At 41.0% G+C, this 24,299-nt stretch overlaps 1 protein-coding gene across 1 annotated transcript in view; it reads right to left on the reverse strand.

Moving 5' to 3' along the window:
• The window catches only part of LOC145345065 (cytosolic carboxypeptidase 2-like), a 68,854-nt gene that overhangs the window by 29,212 nt on the left and 15,343 nt on the right, over positions 1–24,299 (reverse strand). Inside the window, exons 5-9 of the mRNA XM_080192620.1 lie at positions 22,743–22,935; positions 12,746–12,900; positions 8,503–8,657; positions 6,992–7,178; positions 4,190–4,317 (exon numbers count right to left, since the gene is read on the reverse strand). Of these exons, the coding sequence (XP_080048746.1) occupies positions 4,190–4,317; positions 6,992–7,178; positions 8,503–8,657; positions 12,746–12,900; positions 22,743–22,935 (818 nt within the window). The remainder of the gene's footprint in view (positions 1–4,189; positions 4,318–6,991; positions 7,179–8,502; positions 8,658–12,745; positions 12,901–22,742; positions 22,936–24,299) is intronic.

The following is a 24,299-nucleotide window of genomic DNA, read 5'->3' on the forward strand; positions in this document are numbered from 1 at the left end:
AATGGTCCCAGCGGCAAAATTGGGCTCTGGATGGATAGCTGATCTTCCACCTATCTTGCCATTGGGAAAATGGCATGGCAGTGGGACGACATTGGGTATGCCTCCCTGTTGCTATTTCCATGCCATTTTTTTAATCTTCCCATTTGTCAACCCATTGCCAGAGGACTTGCAAATTTATACCCATGGCTAATGCTCTGCCCATACCTCAGTTACAATTGTCCATCGTGTCAATGAAACCAAATATGCACATTTAAATGCTCGAATAATGCTTTAGCCACTCTTCTGGAAGCCTGCAAATCTCGGTCATCAGAATTTAGATATGACAAGGATGAAGAAGTAATGCAGATAAGTTTAATTTCCAAGTCAGCTACTTCTGGCTAGATTTAGGGTTAAAATCATGCCTGAAGTTTTGTTACAATGAAGTAAATCCCTTTCCAAAGCATGTATAAATGGTGTTCAATGGTTCTGTTAGCAGTTGATTTGATGACAAAGAGGTTTGCAAATCGCTTCAAATTTTGAGCAATCTTGATAACTCCTAAAGCTAACAGGGAGAGAATCGTTAACACAGTTTCTCTCTCCACAGATACTGCCAGCATTGTTACATTTTTCCAGCATTGACTGCTTTTATGAGGGACAGATTCCATGGAATTTGAGCAAAATAGTCTATCTGGCAATTTTTATTTGGTAGACGAAACAAAAAGATGATCTCTTCCATCTCTACGTAGAACTTTCTAAGGAAATTTGATACTCGTGATGGGGAATATTGGATAGAAAGTAAATAGATACTATCAGATGATTAAGAATTGAATTGTATGATAAGAAAATAGTCAGGCACCACAGCAATTTCTTTACTTATGATGCTCAGATTATAACAAGCTGCTTTTTAAAATTGATAAATCAAAGTGAGTAAAAAAACCCAAAAATAATACACTACTAAAGGTCAAACAGAGTGAAATAGAAGATGATAGAGAAACAGTGATTAGGTGCTGCCTAGCTTGTATATATCAGAATGCCGTGGTTGCTGCTAGTTTTTAATCTTCAGCTGAAAATACCCTACTTGCTTTAATTTGTTATTTTTGTGAATTCACACCCAGGTATGTAGAGCATGCAGGAAACACTAAAAATAATAATCAAAGAAAACATTTGAAATGTTTAGTTTTTCATTGTTCTGTTTATGTTTCTACCATTGCCCTTTTTCCTAATTAGCACACTTCACTGCTTTGCACTAATGGCATTTCACTCTCGGGATGGCTGACTAATGGTGCTTCCTGTAATATGCTTCTCACACAGTACAGCTGTCAGCACATATGATGTGTGACCTGTCCGACAACACACTGAGCAGTAGCTGTGTCAGCTTTCAGCCACAGCTGCGGTGAAGTTTGTAAGGTCGACGCAAGTAATTGGTTAGGACTGGCACCAAATCAGCAATGGCTGGCTGGCCTAAAAGCTATGGATTTACAGTCAAAGAATGGCTTTCTAATGTAAGATCATTTTCCCTGCAAGGCCTTAATGCTCAGCTAAATATGTTCCATTTTCATCATTTTCTTCATATTTTCTTACATTAAATTTACTGCCTCAATTGACTTATTATAATTTAATTCTTATTCTTTCCAGCTTTTAATGGCAATGGTTTATATTTGGTGTCTAAAGCCAAACTAGAAATGTTCTGTAAAGCACACAAAATTATTTCAGTTGCTGTTCAAGAACCCTGGACTGCGCAGGAATGTTTCTGAGTCTTGTGTCTTGCAGAAATGAAGTGGCTGAATCGATTGAATGGTTTTATTGGCACAATAAAGGTTGAAAAGGAAGTATTCAAATAAACAAATGCTCTCTGAAAAGCACTGTAGGTGCACATACACCACACGGGCTGCAACAGTTTAAGCAATTTAAGAAGGCAACTCACCATCAGCTTCACAAGAGAAATTAGAGAAGGGCGATAAATGCTGGTCTAGCCAGCAATGCCAACTGGTGTAAAATGGATGCAACAGAAGGAACACAAGAAACCCAAATTTGTTTATACAAATAAGGAGCAAGAGTAAGCCATTCAGCCCCTGAAGCCTGCTCTGCCATTTAGTAAGATCATGGCTGATCTGATTGCAATCTCAAATCTGTATCCAGCCTGCTCCTGATACCCTATCACTCCTTCTCTTACCAAGAATATATCCACCTCTGCCTTAAAAATATTCAAAGACTGTGCTTCTACTGCCTTTTCAGAGAGTTCCAAAGACTCACAACCCTCTGAGTAAAAAAAAATTACCTTATCTCCATTTCAAATGGGCGACTTCTTATTTTTAAACAGTGACCTCTAGTTCTAGATTCTCCCACAAGAGGAAACATCCTCTTCACATCCACCTTTTCACGAACGCTCAGGATCTTATATGTTTCAATTAAGTCACCTCTTACTCTTCTGAATTCCAATAGATACAAGCCCCATCTGTCCAACCTTTCCTCACAAGACAACACACACATTCCAGATAAAATCTGGTAACTTTATCAGAACTGCTTCCAATGCATTTCCATCCTTTCTTATATAAGGCAACCAATACTGTACACTGTACTCCAAATGTGGTGTCACTAGTGCCCTGTACAACTGAAGTGTAATCTCCCTACTCTTGTATTCAATTCCCAGTGCAATAAATGATAACATTCTATTAGTTCTCCTAATTACTTACTGTGCCTGTATATTAGCTTTTTGTGATTCATGAACTAGAACAACCAGATCCCTCTGCACGTCCGAGCTCTGCAATCACTCACCGTTTAGATAATATGCTTCTTTTTTATTCTTTCTGCCAAAATGTACAATTCCACATTTTCCCACATAACACTCCATTTGCCAGATCTTTGTCCACTCTCTTAATCTTTTTGTAGCCTCCTTGTGTCCTCTTCACAACTTACTGTCTATCTTTGTCTCATCAACCCATTTAGCAACCATCCCTTTAATTGCTTCATCTAAGTCAATTATGTGAATTGTAAACAGTTGAGGCCTCAGCATTGATCCCTGTATCACACCACTCATTACATTTTACCAACCTGAAAAAGACCCATTTATGCCTACTCTCTGCTTCCTATTAGCCAGCCAATCTTCTATCCTTGCCAGTGTGTTAACCAATATAACATGAGCTTTCATTTCCATAATAACCTTTCATGTGGCACTTTATCAAATGCCTTCTGGAAATCTAAGTACAGTAAAATCCACCAGTTCCCCTTTATCCACAGCACATGTTACTTCCTCAAAGAATTCCAGTAAATTGGTTAACCATGATCCCCTTTCACAGAAACCAGGTTGATTCTGTCTGATTGTGTTGAACTTATTCAACTGTTCTGCCATAACTTCATTAGGAACAGCTTCTAACATTTTCCCTGTGACAGATGTTAAGTTAACTGGCCTGTGGTTTCTTGTTTTGTCTCCCCTCCCTTTTGAATAATGGAATTACGTTTGCTTTCTTCCAATCTAATAAGTTCTTCCTGAATGAAGGCATGTTTGGAAAATTAAAATAAATGAATCAGCTATCTCAGAAAATGCTGGAAAATCTCAGCAGCTCTGACAACATCTGAGCAGTTCTATTCTTTCCCTACTGATGCTGTCAGACCTGCTGAAATTTTCCAGCATTTTCCATTTTTGTTTCAGATTCCAGCATCTGCAGTATTTTGCTTTTATACTATATTAATCAGCGATCTCACTAGACAACTATTTTATGACCCTAGGAAAGAAGTCCATCAGGACTCAGGCTTTTATCAGCCCACAGCTCCAACAATTTACTAGGTACCACTTAGTGACAGCAATTTTCCTGAGTTCCTCCCTCCCGGCATGGTAGCGCAGTAGTTAGCACTGCTGCCTCACAGAACCAGGGACCTAGGTTTGATTCCTGGCTTGGGTCACTGTCAGTGTGGAGTTTGCAGGTTCTCCCTGTGTCTGCGTGGGTTTCCTCCAAGTGCTCCAGTTTCCTTCCACAGTCTGAAAGATGTGCTGGTTATGGCTTTGGCCATGCTAAATTCTCCCTCAGTGTACCTGAAAGGTGCCAGAGTGTGGCGACTAGGGGATTTTCACAGTAACTGCATTGCACTATTAATGTAACCCTATTTGTAACACTAATAAGTAACTTTAAAAACTCCCTTCCATTTTTATGGCTGTAATGTAGAAGTGAAAATACGACATTTAAGAAACATAGTTATCTTGTTTAATCTCTACCTTTGCTGTAGGCTCCTCAGATATCAGGAAATCCAGAATGCCTTTCATCATCCAGCTGGCTTGAGTTTCCCCAGGGTGCACTCTTGCTGTCAGCACAACACCCAGCTTCGTTTTAGAATCTTCCTTACCTGTTCTTAAAAAAAAGACCCTGTTTTTATCAACAGGTCATTACAGGCAATATTCATTTTGATTGGAAGAATACACAAGCAGGAATAGAACATTTAAACTAGGGATGGCCAGCCAGCGATGCTCATGTCTCATGAAAGAATAAAAAAGAATGAGTTCAATTCATCTATAAGATGCACTGCAGGAACTCACCAAAGCTCCTTAGATTGCACCTTCCAAACCCATGACTGCTACCAGCTAGAAGGACAAGGGCAGCAGACACATGGGATCATCACCACCTGGAATTCCTCTTGACTGCAAAACTGCTGCAGGGAACTTCAAAATTCTGCCCCAGTCGTATAATGATCATGTTCAATCCAATCTGAGAATCAGGTATGACCAAAGCCAGGAATCAGATGCTGGGTCCAATTTTACCATCAAGTTGTGCCAGTTTTCAGGCGCGAAAGCTTGGTGGAGTGGAGTGTGAGGCAGGAAGTGCAATCTGCATCCGCCCCTGCACCTGTTCCCCCTCTACTAAGGGCCGAAAATGCTTGCCATCAGGACATGCCGAAAATGGGCACAACGTCAATTTAAATGCATTTGTACGCATTTAAATTGACATAATGGGCTGCACGCTCAAACTTACTGGCACTTCCCCTTTTACCACTATGTTCGCCTGTCCAGTTTCGGCACAAAACAGACATGCTTGGCAAAGGTCTGTTTCGGACGCTCCAGCTTCTGAAGAGGTAAGCTCCAAGCTTCTGGTGACTCTCTGACTCAAATCAGTGGCACGGGGTGGGGGGGCGGGGAGATGGGTCAGATGGTTCTCTGGGGGGGGAAGGAGGCGTGCCAGATGGCTCTCTGTTGGGGGGAGGGAGGCAGTCAGATGCCTCTCTGGTGGGGGGAAAGAGAGGTGGGTCATTAGCTCTCTGACTCAGATCGGGGGGGCAGGCAGGGAGCAAGCGGCATCCGCTGCCACTCTGCATGTGATCAGTGAGGGGGAAGGGGTTTCCACTGCCTTGCTGCATATGATAGGTGGGGGGAGGGGGTCCGCTGCCACTCTGCGTGTGATTGGTGGGGGGGATGTGTGGGTCTGCTGCCACTCTGCATGTTATCGGTGGGAGTGAAGGGGGGAGGGGCCTGCAATCATTCTGGGTGGCGGGGGGTGTGGTGGGATAAGGGGGTCAGTAATATTGTGGGGGTGGGTTAATGTCTGTGGGGGTCATCATCTGGCTCGGGGGTGATGTGGCAGAGGAGCGTTTCTCTATTTTTTTTTAACTGTGCGTGCGCAGTTGGAGGTGTCAATTGGTGCTGCAATGCTTTGGGCACGATAAACCCCAACCACAGGCTTGTGCAGAATCGCTGCCATTTTCTCAGGCAGAGTGCATATGGGGCACCTGAGAACGGGTCTAAAAGCCAGATTTGAAACACTTCCAGTTTCAAGTCCACCCAGAACTTAGAATCAAAATGGTAAACTATGGCGTGTAGAATAAATAACACAATTTGACTGGGATAGGTTGCTCAGAGCAATCATCACTGAAGGTATCATTCTGAACACTCGTGGTAAGTACATTTCTAAACAAATATAAGAGTAAAACTGAATTTCAGGAGGGGCATATAATGGTGACAAATTGCACCCCCCCAACCCCCTTTCCATTGACTTCAAGAATTTGAAAAAGTACTTAGGTTATTAATGTAGCGTTAATTTGCTCTCCTCATTCAGTGTCTCATGAAAGCTGAATGTCACCTCACTTGACTCTAAGTGGCTAAACCAGCCTGTCCGCATATCCTGCAGACTGAAGTGAGGGATCAACATTGACCAGAAACTGAACTGAACTAGCCCTTTAAAAGTTGTGGTGATAAGATCAGATTAGAGGTGATTTTGTGGTGAGTGACCCACCTCCTAACTTTCCAAAGCATGACCTCCTTCCAGAAGTCATAAGTCAGAACCCTCATCTTGCTTGGATAAGTGCAGCTTCAATAACACTCAAGAAGTTCAACACTGTCTAAGACAAAGTAAGTTGTTTAATTGGCATCCCATGCCTCACCTTAAACATTCACTCCCTCCACCACCAACACAATGTGGCTATAATGTATACCATCTACAAATGAACTGCAGCAATTCACCAAGGCTCCTTCGACAGCACCTTCTAAACTTGTAACCGCTAACCCCTAGAAGGACAAGGACAGCAGCCACATGGAAACACCCCCATCTGCATGTTCCCCTTAAAGTTTCATGTTTTCTTACTTGGAAATATATCACTGTTCCTTCAATGTTACAGAGTCAAAATCCTCTTATACCCTTCTTAACTGCTTCTTAAAGGAGTATCACCTCCACGTGGACCGCAACAGTTCGAATGGCTCATTGTTGCCTTCTCAGAGGCAATAGAGTTGTGCAATAAATGCTGGCCTTACCAGCGTTGCTCACATCTCATGAATTAATTAAAAAGATTATAATCCTGAAAAAGTCATAGTGCTTGTGTCTCCATATTTAACCTTCATTCAGCTTCACTATAGCCTATTAAGGGAATAAATAACCATAACAAATATAATTATGTTCTATGCCAATCACGTTTATTTAAATGCTAATTAACTTCTCAAATCGCTATTCTGGCTTGTGCACTGTCTATAGTTTGAAGTTGATAGCAAGTTTTATAAATGGACTACATGAGTCAGCATATGGCACATAGCACTCACCTGTACAGTCAGTGATTGTCAGTAAAAAGCAGCTATTCCCTGCTCTTGTTTCACACAGAACCTCCTTTTTAAAATATGCCAAATATTTGGAATCATTTATTATTTCATCCAGATGAGCCTTCAGGTCAGTATATCTGTAGGGGTAGCAATGTGCCAGATAGTACGTATCATCCTTATTATGAAATTCCTGAAAAGGCATTTAGAATTTTGTGTAAAAATGTGATCAAGAGCAAATAAAATTCAGTGCTCAACAAACTCGAGATTGATTGTCTCACATTTCATACTATTCAATTAGTGTTCAACTGATGAGGTAATTATTTGGCTAGCAGTGTTTGATGCAATCAGAAGCTACCAGAAGACATGTTAATGTTCTTATCAACAATGTGGTGACTGTTTTGCAGTGGTGTTAATTAACTTGCAATTTTTACATCTTGTTGAGTTAATGGCTTTAGAACTTTGTCACTTTAGACACTGATATTATCTTTGGACTCAGGGCTTTAAATTCCACAAACACTTCTCAGAAAGATGGAGCCAGCAAGCTGCAGGCAGCTTTCTTCTTTTCTGCCTGCACCCTGTCTGAAAGCTTCTGAAACTCAAATGACCAATTGGGATTAATGGATGGCAAGCTGGTCACCTTACATCCTTATCAGGGGAAATTCTACTGCACTTGTTTGATTCCCATTGATGAGAACGCATTGTGAACCATCAATAAAACATTCATTAGTCAAGTAAATAAGCATTCGACAAACACAACATGTGCATTGTTATAAACAAAAACAGAAAACGCTGGAAAATCTCGGCAGGTTTAACAGCATCTGTGGGGGGAGAACACAACCAACGTTTTGAGTCTAGGTGACCCTTCATCAGGATGGTGATCTGAATTGTTATACACTGGTGCGGCACAGTGGCAGCGGTTAACACTGCAGCCTCATAGCCCCAGGGACCTGGGTTCAATTCCCACTGTTTGTCAGGAGTTTGCACATTATCTCTGTGTCTGCATGGGTTTCCTCCCACAGTCCAAAAGATGTGCTGCTCAGATGCATTGGTCATGCTAAATTCTTCCTCAGTGTATCCGAACAGGTGTCAGGGTGTGGCAACTAGGGGATTTTCACAGTAACTTCATTGTAGTGTTAATGTAAGTCTACTTGTGACTAATGAAATACAAATAAATTGACACTGGTACGTTCAGTCCAGAAAGACAAAATTATGCTGGCTCAGATTGGTTAGGGAGAATTGGTTACTATTGCCACTAGAATCAGCCAGAGCATGCATGATGAACATTTCAATCAATTTGTCCTAATAAAGATCCATAAAAGTCATGGTGCCCCAATCTGCATGATAAAAGAGGCATGCTGCCTTTGGCAGGCATTTCAAATGTCCAGCAATTGGTTTCTATAAAAGTTGCACTGAGTACACTGACCTCATTTTGAGATAGTTACTTCTCTATTGACAGAGCTTTCATTCAATCCTACTGATTTTATGTCATTAGTGAACATGGAATTTCCACTTACTATCTGAAATTCTAAGCAGTAGTGTTGCACATAAGGAAAAATGTTGTTGAAGTTTTTCTTATTCCATGGTTTATATGTGATGTGATGCCCTGAACGAAACCAACCAATTTTTTGCTCTCTTGCATCTTTTTCTGAGTAAACAAGAGGTTTCATTCCTAATAGAACAATAAACAGAAATTAAAACTGAATTAAACACAGTGGACATTAGCATTGCTGAAAAAGACAAATGCTGTTCAAAGCTTTTCGTCTTGCACTCATCAGGACAGTTTGCAAGAATACCAGTAGTAAAAGGAACAACAATTTAGACTGCATTAAAAGAGACTGCAGAACTGGTTGGCAAGTGGACTCTGGTTGGTAGAGGCAGAATGATTGAGAATGCACCTGGGAACAATTAATTTCCCATTGTTTATTCAAATTCAAGTCAGACACATTTCAATGATTGGTGTATCGTATCAAACAGCACATCCTTTCAGCTGTTCACTATAGGCAAAGAACAGACCATTCTCAGCCAGCCAGTGCTTGCAAAATTCAAAACAGTTTACAGCATTAAATGTCATTCTGTGATTGGGCACAGAATGTTGAAGTTGCACAAGAGATTGGTAAGGCCACAATGGAATACTGTGTGCAATTCTGGTCACCCTATTATAGAAAGGATATTAATAAACTAGAAAGAGTGCAGAAAAGATTTACTAGGATGCTACCGGGACTTGATGGATTGAGTTATAAGGAGAAGTTGGATAAACTGGAACTTTTTTCTCTGGAGCGTAGAAAGCTGAGGGCTGATCTTATAGAGGTCTATAAAATAATGAGGGGCACAGATCAGCTAGATAGTCAATATCTTTTCCCAAAGATAGGGGAGTCTAAAACTAGAGGGCATAGGTTTAAGGTGAAAGGGGAGAGCTGCAAAAGTGTCCAGAGGGGCAATTTTTTCACACAGAGGGTGGTGGATGTCTGGAACAAGATAGTAGTAGAGGCAGGTAAAATTTTGTCTTTTAAAAACCATTTAGATAGTTACATGGGTACGATGGATATGGAGAGATATGGGCCAAATGCGGGCAATTGGGATTAGCTTAGGGGTTTAAAAAAAGGGTGACATGGACAAGTTGGGCCAAAGGGCCTGCTTCCATGCTGTAAACCTCTATGACTCTTTAATTCTTAATACATTGAGAATTATTGTCCAATCATGGGATCACATCTAATCTTGGACACTGTTTTGAGTTTTGTAAGCGTGGGCTGGTTGAATATGGTTTGTGCCTCTCGCATTGTGAACAAGGAAGAGAAATATGATCCACCGGTCTTTTGGATGTGCAGCCTACATTCTTAGTTTTGCACCTGCACTGGAATTCATATAGCACATTATTCATTTGTGCAATGAACAGAATGTCCTTTTGGCTTGGTGGCAGCATTCTGTTAGTGGTGAATACAACTTGTGTTGCTACTTCATTGTAGCAACATGAAACAGCTAGCTTCACCTTTTGCTCAAAGTTCTGAGGTACCTTGCCCTTCCAGGATAATCTGAGGTTGATCAGAGTCTTTCCAGGGCCAAATGTGATGGCCTTAGGCCCGTTTATGAGTGTGCATAGTATGCAGTGAGAAATGATCTAATCAGGAGAGTTCTTATTGCACAGGATGCCTTTGATGAGTCCTATTTCAGCATCAAGCTTGCATGGTGATCAAATGGCTTGGGCCCAATTTACAGTTTGCCAATAAGGTCAGTCCATTAGGGTACGGAACTGCATGAACCGCTACATGTATGATGATCAGTGAAGGTAGACTTGTGGTAGATCGTGGTAGAGAAAGCCCTGGCAGATTTTTCAACTTACATCAAGAAAAGGGATGTTCATTTGAGTGCTCCATTTCAAAATTGAATTTGAGCACAGGATAGAATCCATTAGGACATGTAAGGGAATTATTACATGCTTGCCTTCACTGGGAGATAGTGTGACACGTTTGCATTTATTGGAAGCAAACCAAGAGAATATGAATACACAAAGCACCTGTTTCAGCTAAGCAAAATGGGACAAATTTTACCATCCCACTCACCACAGGAATCAGAGCAGGCAAGAGGCAGACAATAGAAAGGTCTGTTGAACTCAGGTGGGATTTTCTGGTTTCAGGGTGAGCGAGGCTGGAAAATCCCACGCAATAAGTGGCAGCTATTCACTGGACCATTCCTCAGAGCAATGCCTTGACCTATCAAATTCAAACTGCCTGATTTAAATTTCAAATATTGCTTGGCAGTGAACTGCTATTCACCATCAAATAGTATATTCTCCACAGCAACCCCTTTAGCAATGAGAACAAACTAATCAGCTGTCTCTTCTCATACAGTATAAATTTGTTGTTTTCTCTTATATCTGTATTCTTGAAGATTGTCCTGATCAGTGCAAGCAAAAGGTTTTGACAAAAAGTCTCTATTTTCAGCAATATTCAAGCGATGTCTATTTGTAATTTTGATTGAGCTAAGGAGTAAACTGAAAACGAATTTAAGATTAACAGTCCAGCTGGCAGTGTGATTCACTTACGCATGTTATAAGCTGCATATATTCATATACAAGGCCCTGTCCTTTGTGGTCCAAAGGTGTCTATGCATTGTGCCTTTTTTCAACTAAAGTGAAACTTGAGGGACAGCTATGCCTTGGTTCATTCCCAATGGCATGACCAATCAGAATCAACCTGCCTGGTTTGAATTTAAACTAAAATTTGGCAGTTCATTGTTCTCTGGTATATTCTCAACGGCAACTCCACTACCAACCAGGGTCCACTTTTCAACAAATCAGCCCTCTTCTCATGTAGTATAAATTGTTGTTTCCTTTATTGCTGCTAATTTTGTAAACAGTTCTGATGAGTATAAGATGAAAGCTTTAACAGCATCTCTGTTTTACAGCATTGCTTATGTTCTGTACGATCAAACAACTAATAGTGGACTTTATGTGCAATGTTGTTTGCCTGTGAATGTAGGCGATTGTCTCTTTGTTCATGTTCCCTCTACTTCGCAATTAGCACATCAGCAGCGCTTTCCCTTCCAAGAAAAGCTGCGGCATTCTGGAATCCCACTGCAAAAAAAATCTTCTGGCTCATTAAAATTTCAGTCTCTGTGGAACAACATTCATAGAATGACAACAGCACAGTAGGATGTCATTCGGTCTCTACAGTGCTGGCTTTATTAAAGAGCTACTCAATCATGCCCACTCCACTGCTTTTCTCCATTACTCTGCAATTTTTCTTTTCAAAAATGTAACCAATTTCCACTTGAAAGTTATTGCTGACTCTTTCAGACAGTGTCCCTCAGATCATAACAAGATGCTGCATAAAACATTTCTCACCTCTCTTCTGATTCTTTTGCCAATTACCTTAAATCTGCATCCTCTGGTTACTTGCCCTCCTGCCAGTGGAATCAGTTTATCCCTATCTACTCCATCAAGTCCCCTCCTAACTTGGAATATCTCTATTAGCTCTCCTCTTAGCCATCAATGCTCTGAGGAGAATAATTACACCTTCTTTAGTCTGTCCTCATAACTGAAATCCTTCATCCTGGCATTATTCTAGTAGATCCCCTTTACATCCTCTCCAAGGCTTTGAAATAATGGACTTTTCAGTGCACCATATCAAATTAGAAACCAATAAATTTCATTCTCCTGTTTTTGAACATCTCTTTGTATGATTTTTAAATTAAGACTTTATTGCTCTAAATTTTCCCCAATTTGATTTGCGATTTTAACCTAATTAAACATGTTTAAATTGCCATTCTGATTTCATAACTGGAAATATCTTTTGTCAAATCCTCACAGTTCTGCAAGTCATTATTTTTATATTATATATGTCATTATATATCATTGTTGAATGCCCAGGATAGTTGTTCTCCTGTGTGATATATCATACTGTCTTTTGTAACTCATTAACAGGGCAAAAATCATATTTTATCCTATTTTGATTGAACAGTTACCTTTTTGAATTAAAAATATTCATATATCCTATAGTATGTATATCAATATCAGCTTTCAGGAGATGCACATTATGCTTGAGATGGAGTCCACCAGAGGATGGATTGTACATGGCCCAGAGTTTGATGGGCCAAGTGGTCTCTTCTTCCTTGTGTCTTCCTTATCATTTTTAATGTAACAAGTTCGACAATTCATGGACTATCATACTTCTATCCTTTGCTACTATCTAGCAATGGTCTGTCAGGTTAAAGTTGAATGCAAAATCCAAATAACATTCTGCAATAGAAAATATCACTTACCATAATTATAAAGACTATCTTTTTTCAGAAAGTTGACAATCTTGAATTTGTAGGTGACATCTGGCATTGTATTCTGAATCCGAAAGTAATACCATTGGGTATGTCTGCTAGTGAACATATCTACCGCCAGAATCAAATCATATTCATACTGACCTCTGCAGACAGAGATACATAATTCATTTGTTTGTAAAGTTCACATAGCCAAGTCCAACTAACTCCAGTGTACATGTGGATCACAGCATAATGTTTTCAAATCCTTTTTCAGTATTTATCTCAAATTTAGGACAACTAAAGAAATTAGTTAAAAATAGTTAAAGCGAATAGACAATTGCTTCAAAAGATGTGGGTGCTTTTATTCTCTCTGAGGTTTGAAAGGAATTAGCTGTTGTTCCCTGGCCAACAATGAGTATGTAATTAAAGCTAATTAAAATTGTGAAGTCTTAGAATGCAATTATACAATTCATATTTAATTAGATGTAAGGTGTTTTCAGCTGCTCATTCACATAAAAATACATGACAACTCTAACGCATGTGGACTGATCTTGAAGTATTCTAAAATTAAATGACATGAGGCATCCCCTATGAGGGTCAGTGCCACACTGCCTGGGTGAGGTGCCATGTGGAGTAAAAATGTTCAGGTGGTTAGCTGTATGTGTCTCAAACACCATTCATTACAAGTCAATGTCCTATATCTTTGCTTAAAAATGTGACTAGTTCTTAGTTAACTTATTGTCAAAATAAATCCAATTGCATATGTTCAAAACACTACCTGTGCAAGACTTTGCTTCCATGAGCCTGCATGTATTGCATTTCCACACGCACAGCAGTTTTAGTTATCAAATACCTCCTTCCAAATTTTTCTCTGAGTATCTTTTTATTTGTCAAAATTAGGAAAGCACTAATTAGGATGGTATTTGGGCATCAGAGGTAGTAATAAGTGTACAGAATCCAGCAACAAATTCATGTGCAAATAAATTGGGAGCTAAGTTCAGGCAGTAGTGAGTCTCATTTGGGGGATATATTTCATAAGACCATAAGACATAGGAGCAGAATTAGGCCACTTGGCCCATTGAGTCTGCTCCACCATTCAATCATGGCTGATATTTTTCTCACCTTCATTCTCCTGTCTTTTCCCCATAATCCCTGATCCCCTTTAAAACAAGAACCTATCTATCTCTGTCTTAAAGACACTCAATGACCTGGACACCACAGCCTCCTGTGGCAAAGAGTTCCACCGATTTACCACTCGCTGGCTGAAGAAATTCCTCTTCATCTCTGTTTTAAAGGATTGTCCCTTTAGCCCGAGGTTGTGCCCTCTGGTTCTAGTTTTTCCTACTAATGGAAACATCCTTTCCACATCCACTCTATCCAGGCCTCACAGCATCCTGTAAGTTTCAATAAGATCCCTTATTTTTATTCTATTCTTATATTTTCAAGTTTCTCACAGACATGATCCACTGCCAGATATTTGGAGCTACATTCTGCTGTGTTGTGGGAAGGAACCAGGCTCCATCATGGATTAGTCACCTTCCATTGTGTAGGAATACTGATGGAGAAGCACTGTGATCCAATTAAGGACTGTTATTATTTAAAGAGAAATCGGCACAAAAAAATTAAATGAAACATTCATTACTAATGAAAGGGAGGTCTTGTGGCTCAGTGGGTAGCATCTGCTGCCTCACAGTGCTAGAGACCTGGGTTCGATTCCCAGCTTCGGTCGCTGTCTGTGTAGAGTTTGCACATTTTCTCCATGTCTGTGTGGGTTACCTCCAGGTGCTCTGGTTTCCACCCACAATCTAAAAGCTTGCTAGTTAGATGCATTGGCCATGCTAAATTCTTCCTCAGTGTACCTGAACAGGCACCAGAGTATGGTGGCTAGGGGATTTTCACAGTAACTTCATTTGTGCTAATGTAAGCCTACTTGTGACTAATAAATAAACTTTAACTTTAATTTTGTCCCTGAGCCATAAGCTGCAGTTCGAATCCCACCCAGGACTTGATGACCAAGGAATGTGCATTCATAATGCAATCAAATAGGTTGAGTGTATCAACCTGCAACTCCTTTTGTCATGTCAACGACTGGTGGTAAGAGTGGGAGAGACTCCTGATCAGCCATGCTTGCTATGGTGTGATTCCACTCAAGCTATAAGTTCCTGGTGATAGGCAAGCGAGCTGTTCTGGGAATCACTAGTTATGGAAATAGATGAAACTCTGCCTTAGTCCATCACTAGGTACAGGAAGAGAATTGGGGGACTAACTTAACAATTTAGCTTATAATTAAATATGTCATGCATTCATTGTTACTTCATACTTCCCCACAAAATTATTTGCTTCTGTGGGGACCAGCCATAGCCCTATCTGGAGAATTCTCAAGCCATTAAAGAGAGGTAAAACCTCTCATTTACCATCTCTTGACTGTGAATTCTTGGTGCCTTGTCCTGAATATTTTGCAATAATTCTAAGCTAATTTGATCATTTCTTCCTTTCCCACTATAGATTCTGCCATTGTTCTCAAACTTCAAGTCTCTATTCCCTCATAAAATTTGAAATTAGATTATGCCTCATCTATCAAAGTAATGAGAATTAGTTCTATCTAACTGTTACTTAAATTTGCAGTCTTCCAAGCTGCAAACTATATAGGATCTAAACTGCAGCTTTCTCAACAAATACCTTGATAAATTGAAGCCAGAAAATCTTTCTAAGCTCCATCTACCTCAAGAATGATGTAACCTACTGTGAATTGTCCTCCAACAGACCTTAAGATTAATTATCTTTCATTTACTATTTCTTCTTTGATCTGATGAAGCAAATATGTTTCCTGAATGTTTTTAAAATAATTTAACTCTATCTTCCAAAACAAAATCATTTCCTTGGAATGCCAATACTCAAGTAGTGCATATGTCAAATACCCAGCTCTTGTGTTAAATAAGCCCTCCTGTTTTCATAGCTCCACCGGTTTGTTCTGACTTTATTAAACTACCATGGGACATCTTTCGAACAATCATTTATTTAGATGTTCAGGCAATCTCTAAAGCTGCATCCGAATAACCTTAGCTTTCTATCTGTTAATCCCTTAAGGCAACATGTCCTTAAGCTTTATTTGCTTTATTTGCTTTTGCCCCATTTTCTATAGTTAAATTTTAACTCCAAAATATCTGAAACAGATGAACTATGAACCACGACAGGAACAGAAAAGAGATAAGACTGCATTGTGTTCCCACAATAATGCACAATTGTAGCTGACCTTCTGTTCTGTAATTCTATTAAAATAACTTTCCACAGAACATTGGCTCATAAGGTAAGACTGGTATTATTCTTTTATAAGCCAAAATTCTATGGAAAGTTTTGTGGCAAAACTATTAGGTTTTATATGTAACACAAACTATTTTAATTACACACCCTTCCCATCCTTGCATTGCAAAAAATAAGGCTTGACGGCTGGTGGAGGAACAGATATGCCTGTGTCAAAATATTATGAATTATTTAATGTATTTCTCCATCCAACAAGAATGAATAATTCCAAATATCTGTCAGAGGATTGCATGCATATGGATGTTAATAAAATTGCATATAAAAAAAGACTGATGTTGAGTTTCACTTTAAGTACTGGCACTTTATGTGGCCATTGTTTCCTCATACTGAAGGCTGCTAATGTCACAGAAGAATGGGCCCAATTCTCCCATTGTGACCGGCAACTCTTCTGGCAGCTCGGGTGGGAGATGCGCATGTTGGCTATTTCCCGGGTTCCCCTCGAATTTTTACAACCCGCACACATCTCCCAACCAGAAGAAAGTGGCACTGCAGGAACGTGCAGAAAACCGGCGGGAAGCGAGGTAAGTCATTTGAATACGCTTTAAATGCGGAACTTGCCAGGCCCGATAGCATCTCCCAACCTGCCAGGAGTACTTCATTCTGGCCAGGTTTACACCAGCTCTCCACGTTTGGGCAACTAGTGGGAGACCCCACTGGAGTGAAGGGAAGACAATCAGGGCTCCCCAAGGGGTCAGGTGGCAGGGGGGGGTTCGTGCCCCATGGGCATGGGCCAGCTTGTGCCCCTGGCACTCCCCAAGGGGCAAAGTGCCCATGCCCAGGGAGCACCTTGGCTCTGCTCAGCAGGCATTGGGCAGTACCAAGTGGGTGGGGCTTATTGTGGGCAGGGTCTAGGAGTGATTGGTGGGAATGCAGGGTCGAGGAGTGATTGGTGGTAGGGGAGGGTCCCGCTGCACTCTGCATTGGGATCGGTCTGGGCTGGAGAGATGCCAGTGATTGAAGAGGGCTGGGGAGGGGGGAGATTGGTCTGCTGGGGGGGTGTGTGCCTCCCACGGTGTCTGACCCAGGGGGAGTCAGCAGGGGGAGGGTGTTCTGCTGGGGTGAGGGGGATGGGGGGATCGCCACTGATGGGACAGGGGTGCTCTAGGGTGAGGGGGAGGATCAGAGTTGGCCCAGGAATTGTTGTGGGGGGCTGCGATTGGGCCATGGGGAGGGGACTGGAAGGGCAGCACTGTGGGGTCCCAGACTGGCCAGCGATCGAGCTGTGCGGCAAATGAGAAGACTGACTGATCAGGACCACCGTGCATGCGCAAAGTTCCAGAACTGTCAGACTCCAGAGTGAATAGACTCCCCTCCCCCCTCCCCTGGGTTTTTAATAATATTCACGACTGTGACTTCTGCAATGCACAGAGTGTAGAGATTCATATGCAGATTGAGGGGTATAGGTAAGCCTAGTAGGTAGAGATAAGATCGGCGCAACTTGTGGGCTGAAGGGCCTGTTTGTGCTGTAGTTTTTCTATGATTTCTATGATTCAGGTCTGAAGCTGCACTGAAAAAACAATCGTGATCTAGAACAGTTTTCCCACCAATTCAGCGCTTTTGGGAGAATCGCCTCCAACATTTCCAACATGATTTAAATATTCACTCAAGCCACATAGTTTGATGTCTTGCTGCCAGATAAAATAATTGACACATAGATGCCGCGAAACCATTTAGCAGCTGTGCTCAAATACTAATAAAGGGAACAAAGTTCAGTCTTCTTAGGAGGTTTAGATTAAGTTTTCATTTTATAAAATATATTGTCATAGTCAGTTACCAAAAAATAATTTTACATCTACTCCCAATTTGGATGTATTTTGGTCAAGGCTTAGGCTAAATCAATCATCAGCCATACTACTATATAAATACATTTAATCTGCATTTTCTTTTTGGTCACTTTTTAGGTAAGTGTAATTAGGGTGAGGTTCCTAAATCATGCTGTTTTGTATAAACAAAACAAAGCTTTTATTTCTCCTTCTTAAATGTTTTCATCTGACTTGAAAAGTTCATTTAATTCATTTATCTGTATTGCTCAATTCCAAAGGTTCAAAGACTAATATGCCTTGCTGGCAAATCTGAATGGTTTCTCTATTCTTTTTGGCTGCCCACTACCCCAGAATTCGGTTCACAATGAGGACACGTATAAGCAGCAGAGTTAGAGATTAACACATCAAAGTGTTTTAATTCAAAGTGAAATAAAATCATTTTAGCAGACAGCTCATTCAAAAGTCAGTTATCCGATTAATAAACTTTAGCTGGCTCAGGAAACCACTAAAAGACAAAGCAAGTTTGAAGATCCTTGGGCTTTAACCTGGTGCTGTGAGACTTCTTACTGTGTCCTTGGGAAGATCCTTGGGATCCTTGGGCATCCTTGGGACAGCCCATAAATTCTTCTAATTACCTTCCTGCAATTATAACTACTAACTAGAGTGTAAAAAATATCCACTTATTTTGGGGCTGCACGGTAGAACAGTGGTTAGCACTGCTGCTTCACAGTGCCAGGGACCCGGTTTTGATTCCTGGCTTGGGTCACTGTCTGTTTGGAGTTTGCATGTTCTCCCTGTGTCTGCCTGAGTTTCCTCCAGGTGCTTTGGTTTCCTCCCACATTTGAAAGATGTGCTGGTTAGATGCATTGACCCAAATTAGGCGCCGGACTGTGATGATTTGGGGAATTTCACAGTAACTTCATTGCAATGTCTTCCTTGTGACTAATAAATAAACTTTAAATTTACAGATAACAAGCAAAGAATAAAATAAGCAAACTTCCTAACCTTTGACGTTTAAGATATCCCTATTTGGAATAGTGGCTATTTGGACATCTATACATTTAAGAATCTTGACACATTAAAAGTAAACAGAAGTAGAAATGTGTCTCTAACAATAAGAACTTAAGAACATAAGAAATAGGAGCAGGAGTAGGCCATCTAGCCCTTCAAGCCTGCCCCGCATTCAATAAGATCATTCAATAAGATCATGGCTGATCTAAAGTGGATCAGTTCCACTTTCCCGCTTTCTCCCCATAACACTTAATCCCTTGTCTATCAGAAACCTATCTACCCGTGACTTAAATATATTCAGTGAGGTAGCCTCCACCACTTCAATAAGCAGAGAATGCAAAAGACTCACCACCCTTTGAATGAAGAAGTTCCTCCTCAACTCCGATCTAAGCTGTACCCCCACCCCTCTTATTTTGAGGCTGTGCCCTCTAGTTCTGCTATCCTTTCTAAGCGGGAAGGATCTCTCTACCTCTACCCTATCTATCCCCTTCATAATTTTATATGTCTCTATAAGATCCCCTCTCAGCCTTCTAAACTCCAACGAGTACAGACCCAGTCTATCCAATCTCTCCTCATAGGCTAACCCCCTCATCTCCGGTATCAGCCTAGTGAACCTTCTCCCTGTCTGACTATATGTCTTAGACACCTGCCATTCAAGCAGACTCAAAGAACATTGAAACATGCTTGGTGATAAAACATTTTCTGCCATTACTCAATGCAAGAGATGAATGCACAAAGGGACCTATAGTACCAGATAAGTAAGAAATCTGTACATAACCAGACAGAATCTACAGATTCATTGCTCACTCTATCTCCTGCTAAAAGTGCAGTCAAAAGAATTCTGTTCTGCAAGCCTGCTTCACCAACAATGACTCTTGTGGTTTTTGAAAGGATTGTTTCTGTTAAATTTCTTAGAAATGTTTAAATGGCAAAAAGTCTTAAATGGCAAAGATTCGTGACAGACTGAGATAGGAGGTTTAGTCATTATTGTCCATTAGAAAGTAATTGAAAACCCATTTAACTGTTTGAGACACGGTGGAGTAATCTCCCCTCATGAGAGCTATTCTGAGTCTGAGCAGAGGCACACTAAGAAGTCTCACAGCACCAGGTTAAAGTTCAACAAATTTATTTGATAGTAAATCCACAAGCTTTTGGGGTTTGTCCCTTCATCAGGCAAATGGAGAGTTCCAGTCTCAAACAAAGCATATAAAGACACCCCCCCCCTCCCTCCTCAACTCTCACTCAACTTTTGAGCCAAGCACTTTGGCAGTGCCAACAGTGCATTGCCCTTTTGTACTCTGGCACTAACACACTGGCGTGGCACCTTAGGCCCCTAAGGAGGTCTGAGAAGCTAGGTCCAGTGGCCAATTGCACCTTTGCTGCTGCCAAGTTGCAAAGGACAGGTCCCACAAGGGTCCTGGGGGTAGGGTGGGCTCAAGGTGGGGGCTAAGGATTGACCTTGCCACTGTCTGCCAGGATGGGGGTGTCGTAACTGGACTGTCCTGTCTAGTCCTAGCCGACCTGAAGATCATCCCTGACATGGTGATTTCAGGCAGCCCTGTGATCAATTTCTGCATTCCAGCCTGTCAGTTGTGCAAATTCTTAAGTAGCCGGATAACTTTAACCTCTATGGCCCCTCTCCCTTGGGTACTCCATTCTGCTACGGTGACTTATTTCCCTTCCTCCCTGTCAGAAGCTGCAGGTGAGATCAGACCCCTCTGAAGTCACCTGATAGAGAAGAGATATCAATTTCAACTGGGGGAGGGGTGGGTGGGGTCCGGTGTGCCCAGCTGTGCACTCAGCCTCAATGTATGCCCACAAGCTTTGATTTGAAATTGCTGTGGTTTCCCAGCAAGCTGACATTGTTGAAACCGTCTCCGTTGCACTTGAAGCCTTTGATCTGTAACGAGTTCAACTGCAGGGCCTCATAAAAGATTCAGCTGTCAGATCAAGGGATATCTATCATCTTTCAGCCGCCTGTGTTTATTTTGATTTTCCTTCATGGTTGACTGCACCTCGAGTACTCCAGTGATCCTGACCAATGTAGATAGAGTCTAGTCCTGGTTGACAGTCTGTGATTTCACTCTCTCTTTGAAGTGGTTTGCCCTTACCTCAAGCATGGGTAAGATTTTTCGGCTGCGCTTGCCTCTGGATGGATAATCCCACCTGAGATCAATGGACCTTTGCATGGTCCTGTCCTGCCCACTATGATTCCCGTGGCAGGTGGAACGGAAAAATTCAGTAACAATATCACTTCCATGTGTCAATCCAAGCCCATAACTCATCAATCTTACTTATTACACTCCTCACATTAAAATAAAGACTATCCAGCCTTCCCTTCCTCTCCTGACAATCAACATTTCTGAACTCATTCTGACTTGCTTTCTTTACAATAGCATGATGTGTTGCTATTTTGTTAATGCTCTATTTCTCCTTGCTAAACTAGTTTAAACTCCTGCTAATAGCACCAGCAAACCTACCTGCAAGAATGTTGGCCCTGATGTGATTCAGGTGAAGACCGTCCCGCTTATACAGGTACCACCTTCCCCAGAAATGGTCCCAGTGATCCAGGAATCTAAAACCCTCCCTCCTGCACCAACTCTTGAGCCACCCATTCATCTGCACTATTCTCCTATTCCTATCCTTGACATGCCCCTGTCTACATCCATTGGGATGAAGTAGGAATGGAAAACAGCTTCAAGTTTTTAGGTGTCCAGATCACCAATGTCCAGATCATCATCAGGTGTCCTGGTCCCCCATGCCAACGCTATCAGTAAGAAAGTCCACCAACGCCTCTACTTTCTCAGCAGATTAAGGCTACGACACTCACCAACTTTTACAAATGCACCATAGAAAGCATTCTTTCTAATTGTATCACAGCTTGGTATGGCTCCTGCTTTATCCAAGATTGCAAGAAACTACAAAGGTCATGAACAAAGACCAATCCATCACTCAAACCAGCCTCCCACCCATTGACAACGTCTACACTTGCTGCTGCCTTGGAAAAGCTGCCAGCATAATTAAGGACCCCAGGCATCTCAGACACACTCTCTTCCACCTTCTTCCATTGGGAAGAAGATACAAAAGTCTGAGGACACCTACCAAGTACAGCTTCTTCCCCGCTGCCATCAGACTTTTGAATGGACCTATATCACATGAAGTTGATCTTTCTCTACATCCTAGCTATAACTATAATATTACTTTCTGAACTCTCTCCTTTCCTTCTCTATGAGCGGTATGCTATGTATATGACGCAAGGAACAATGCTTTTCACTGTATACTAATACATGTGACAATAATAAGTCAAACCAAATCAAATCGAGGTTACAACCACTGAGGTCCTGCTTTTTAATCTACTGCCTGGTTCCTGAATTCTTGATGCAATCCTCATTTTTCAGTTTACCTTTATTGTTGACTATGTTATAATTAATTGTCCTTCCTACAGTTTCAAGTTACACTTATAGGGCTTATCCCTTTTCCTTCTCCTTATCCTCAGCTAACCTCTCTGGTGCTGGTGCTATGCTAATCCAGTGGGTCCAATTTTTCAAATGTATTCCAATAAATATACTGTGTAAGAATCAAATTTGAGTGTATTTGTATTTAAATGTAAGTTAAGCCTTCTAACATGATAGTGATCTCAAGGTATCACATTTTATATGTTGAAATATAGACCAAGAAATTATCATTGTTGATATTAGTAGACCAACTCTCAATGTATTTGTACAACATGTATTTGTTAGCAATTTTAGCTGCATTATTAACTCATTTCTAACAGACGTGTGTTAGGATGATTGGTAGAGAAACATCGTAAGAGCATTCTTGTTCTTTATCTTCTAATGTTAGCTAAGGTAATTTTGATGTTATGTTTCCCAACAATTTTGAATAATTGTACAACAACTGAGCTTACTCACACCCTCCAAGCCTGATGTAAGTTTCCAGATTCAAATCTTGACTCAAAAACCAGGCTGGGAGTCCAGTCCTCTGGAATGGAATGTGGAATTGACTCTTTGCTATTCCTCCTTGAGTCGAACACCAGATGTTTACATCTTGAAGGATTGTTCTGAGCTGGTGTATCACTCAACTCCACAGCAGCACTGTCAGTAGCTATTAATGAAAAGAATGTTTTAAATATGCAATAACAAGTATATCGCTGAGAAATCTAAAGATATTGAAAATTGTGCATTAAAACACACATGCATATTGAAGGCTGATATGACTCAACACGTTGATGTAACTTTTTAAAATTATATCCAAGTGATTCCTGAGGCCTGGAATTTTACCTCCGGAAAGTGGGGCAGGCAAAGGACGGAACATGGAAATGTTTGTTAATGACCTCAGGTGGGATTTTATGGTTTCGGGATGAGCAAGGCTGTAAAATCCTGCCCACGAACGTTCTGTGTGCATTCTCATCATTTTATTCAGCAATAAGTGTTTCATATTTGACATTTCATACTTGTGCATTGTTTGGTCTCTGGGGAAGTGAGGAATTGCTATTACGTTATTGCTTACACATCCCAAAATACTTACAGTCATGAGAAATACCCTCAAAGGTTTCACCAAACAGTTAGCAGTTCTTATTTTTTAGACAAATAAATAATTGCCTTGTTTTCAGTGAACATTTAGTCTCTAAACACAAAGGAAGTATATTGGCAATTTTACAAACAGAAAAAAAACAATTTTGGCCATTCCCTTTAGATTGATATTCAATCATCTTTCTACATATCTCTCAGTCACCCACAAACACTCTCTTTACTTCCCAGATGAATATTTCATATTTCTATCAATCTTTATGTGGCATGATTCTTTCTGAACTTCCTTTTTTCACTCGGCCCTGAAACTAATGAGAGGACACATAAATTAAACATTTCTCCTGCAGGCAATGCCTGTTTATGATTGAATTTGGATCTATCCGGTTTCCACCTCATTTGCCCTGCATCAGAAATTCCGATCTATTGGAAAGATGATCTTATCTTTACGGAAGGACAGGATCTTCTGATCTCGTATGCCCTGAGACTGGAATTTTTCACTTGAACTCAACAAACCTTTAAATGGACCATCAGATTGTCTGTCCTGCCCATGACAATTCCTGTGGAATTTTTACCCAATGGGGGCAATTTTACCATTTTGATTTTAAATGCTGAATCTGGGCGCAATTGAGATCTGATTTGGAAATCTGTTCTCAGACACCCCCATACACACTCAGCCTGAAAAAATCGTGAGTCTGAATCACGCTGTGGGTGGGGCTTATCACGCCCCAAACGCTGCTGCTCTGATCAGAGCCTTCAACTGTGCACGCGCAGCAAAAAAAAATTGAAAAACACTCCCCTGACACATCGCTCCTGTCTGCAAAAAGCAGGTAAAGCAGCCCGGGAGTGATGGCCCCCACAAAAAGTGGATAAAGTGCCCCAGGAACAAAAAGCAGGAGTGATGGCCCCCACCGACATTGCCCCACACCCACAACATAACTG

This window comes from Carcharhinus amblyrhynchos, chromosome 7 (assembly GCF_965287045.1).
Source record: "Carcharhinus amblyrhynchos chromosome 7, sCarAmb.v2.hapA, whole genome shotgun sequence".
Classification (NCBI taxonomy): domain Eukaryota; kingdom Metazoa; phylum Chordata; class Chondrichthyes; order Carcharhiniformes; family Carcharhinidae; genus Carcharhinus; species Carcharhinus amblyrhynchos.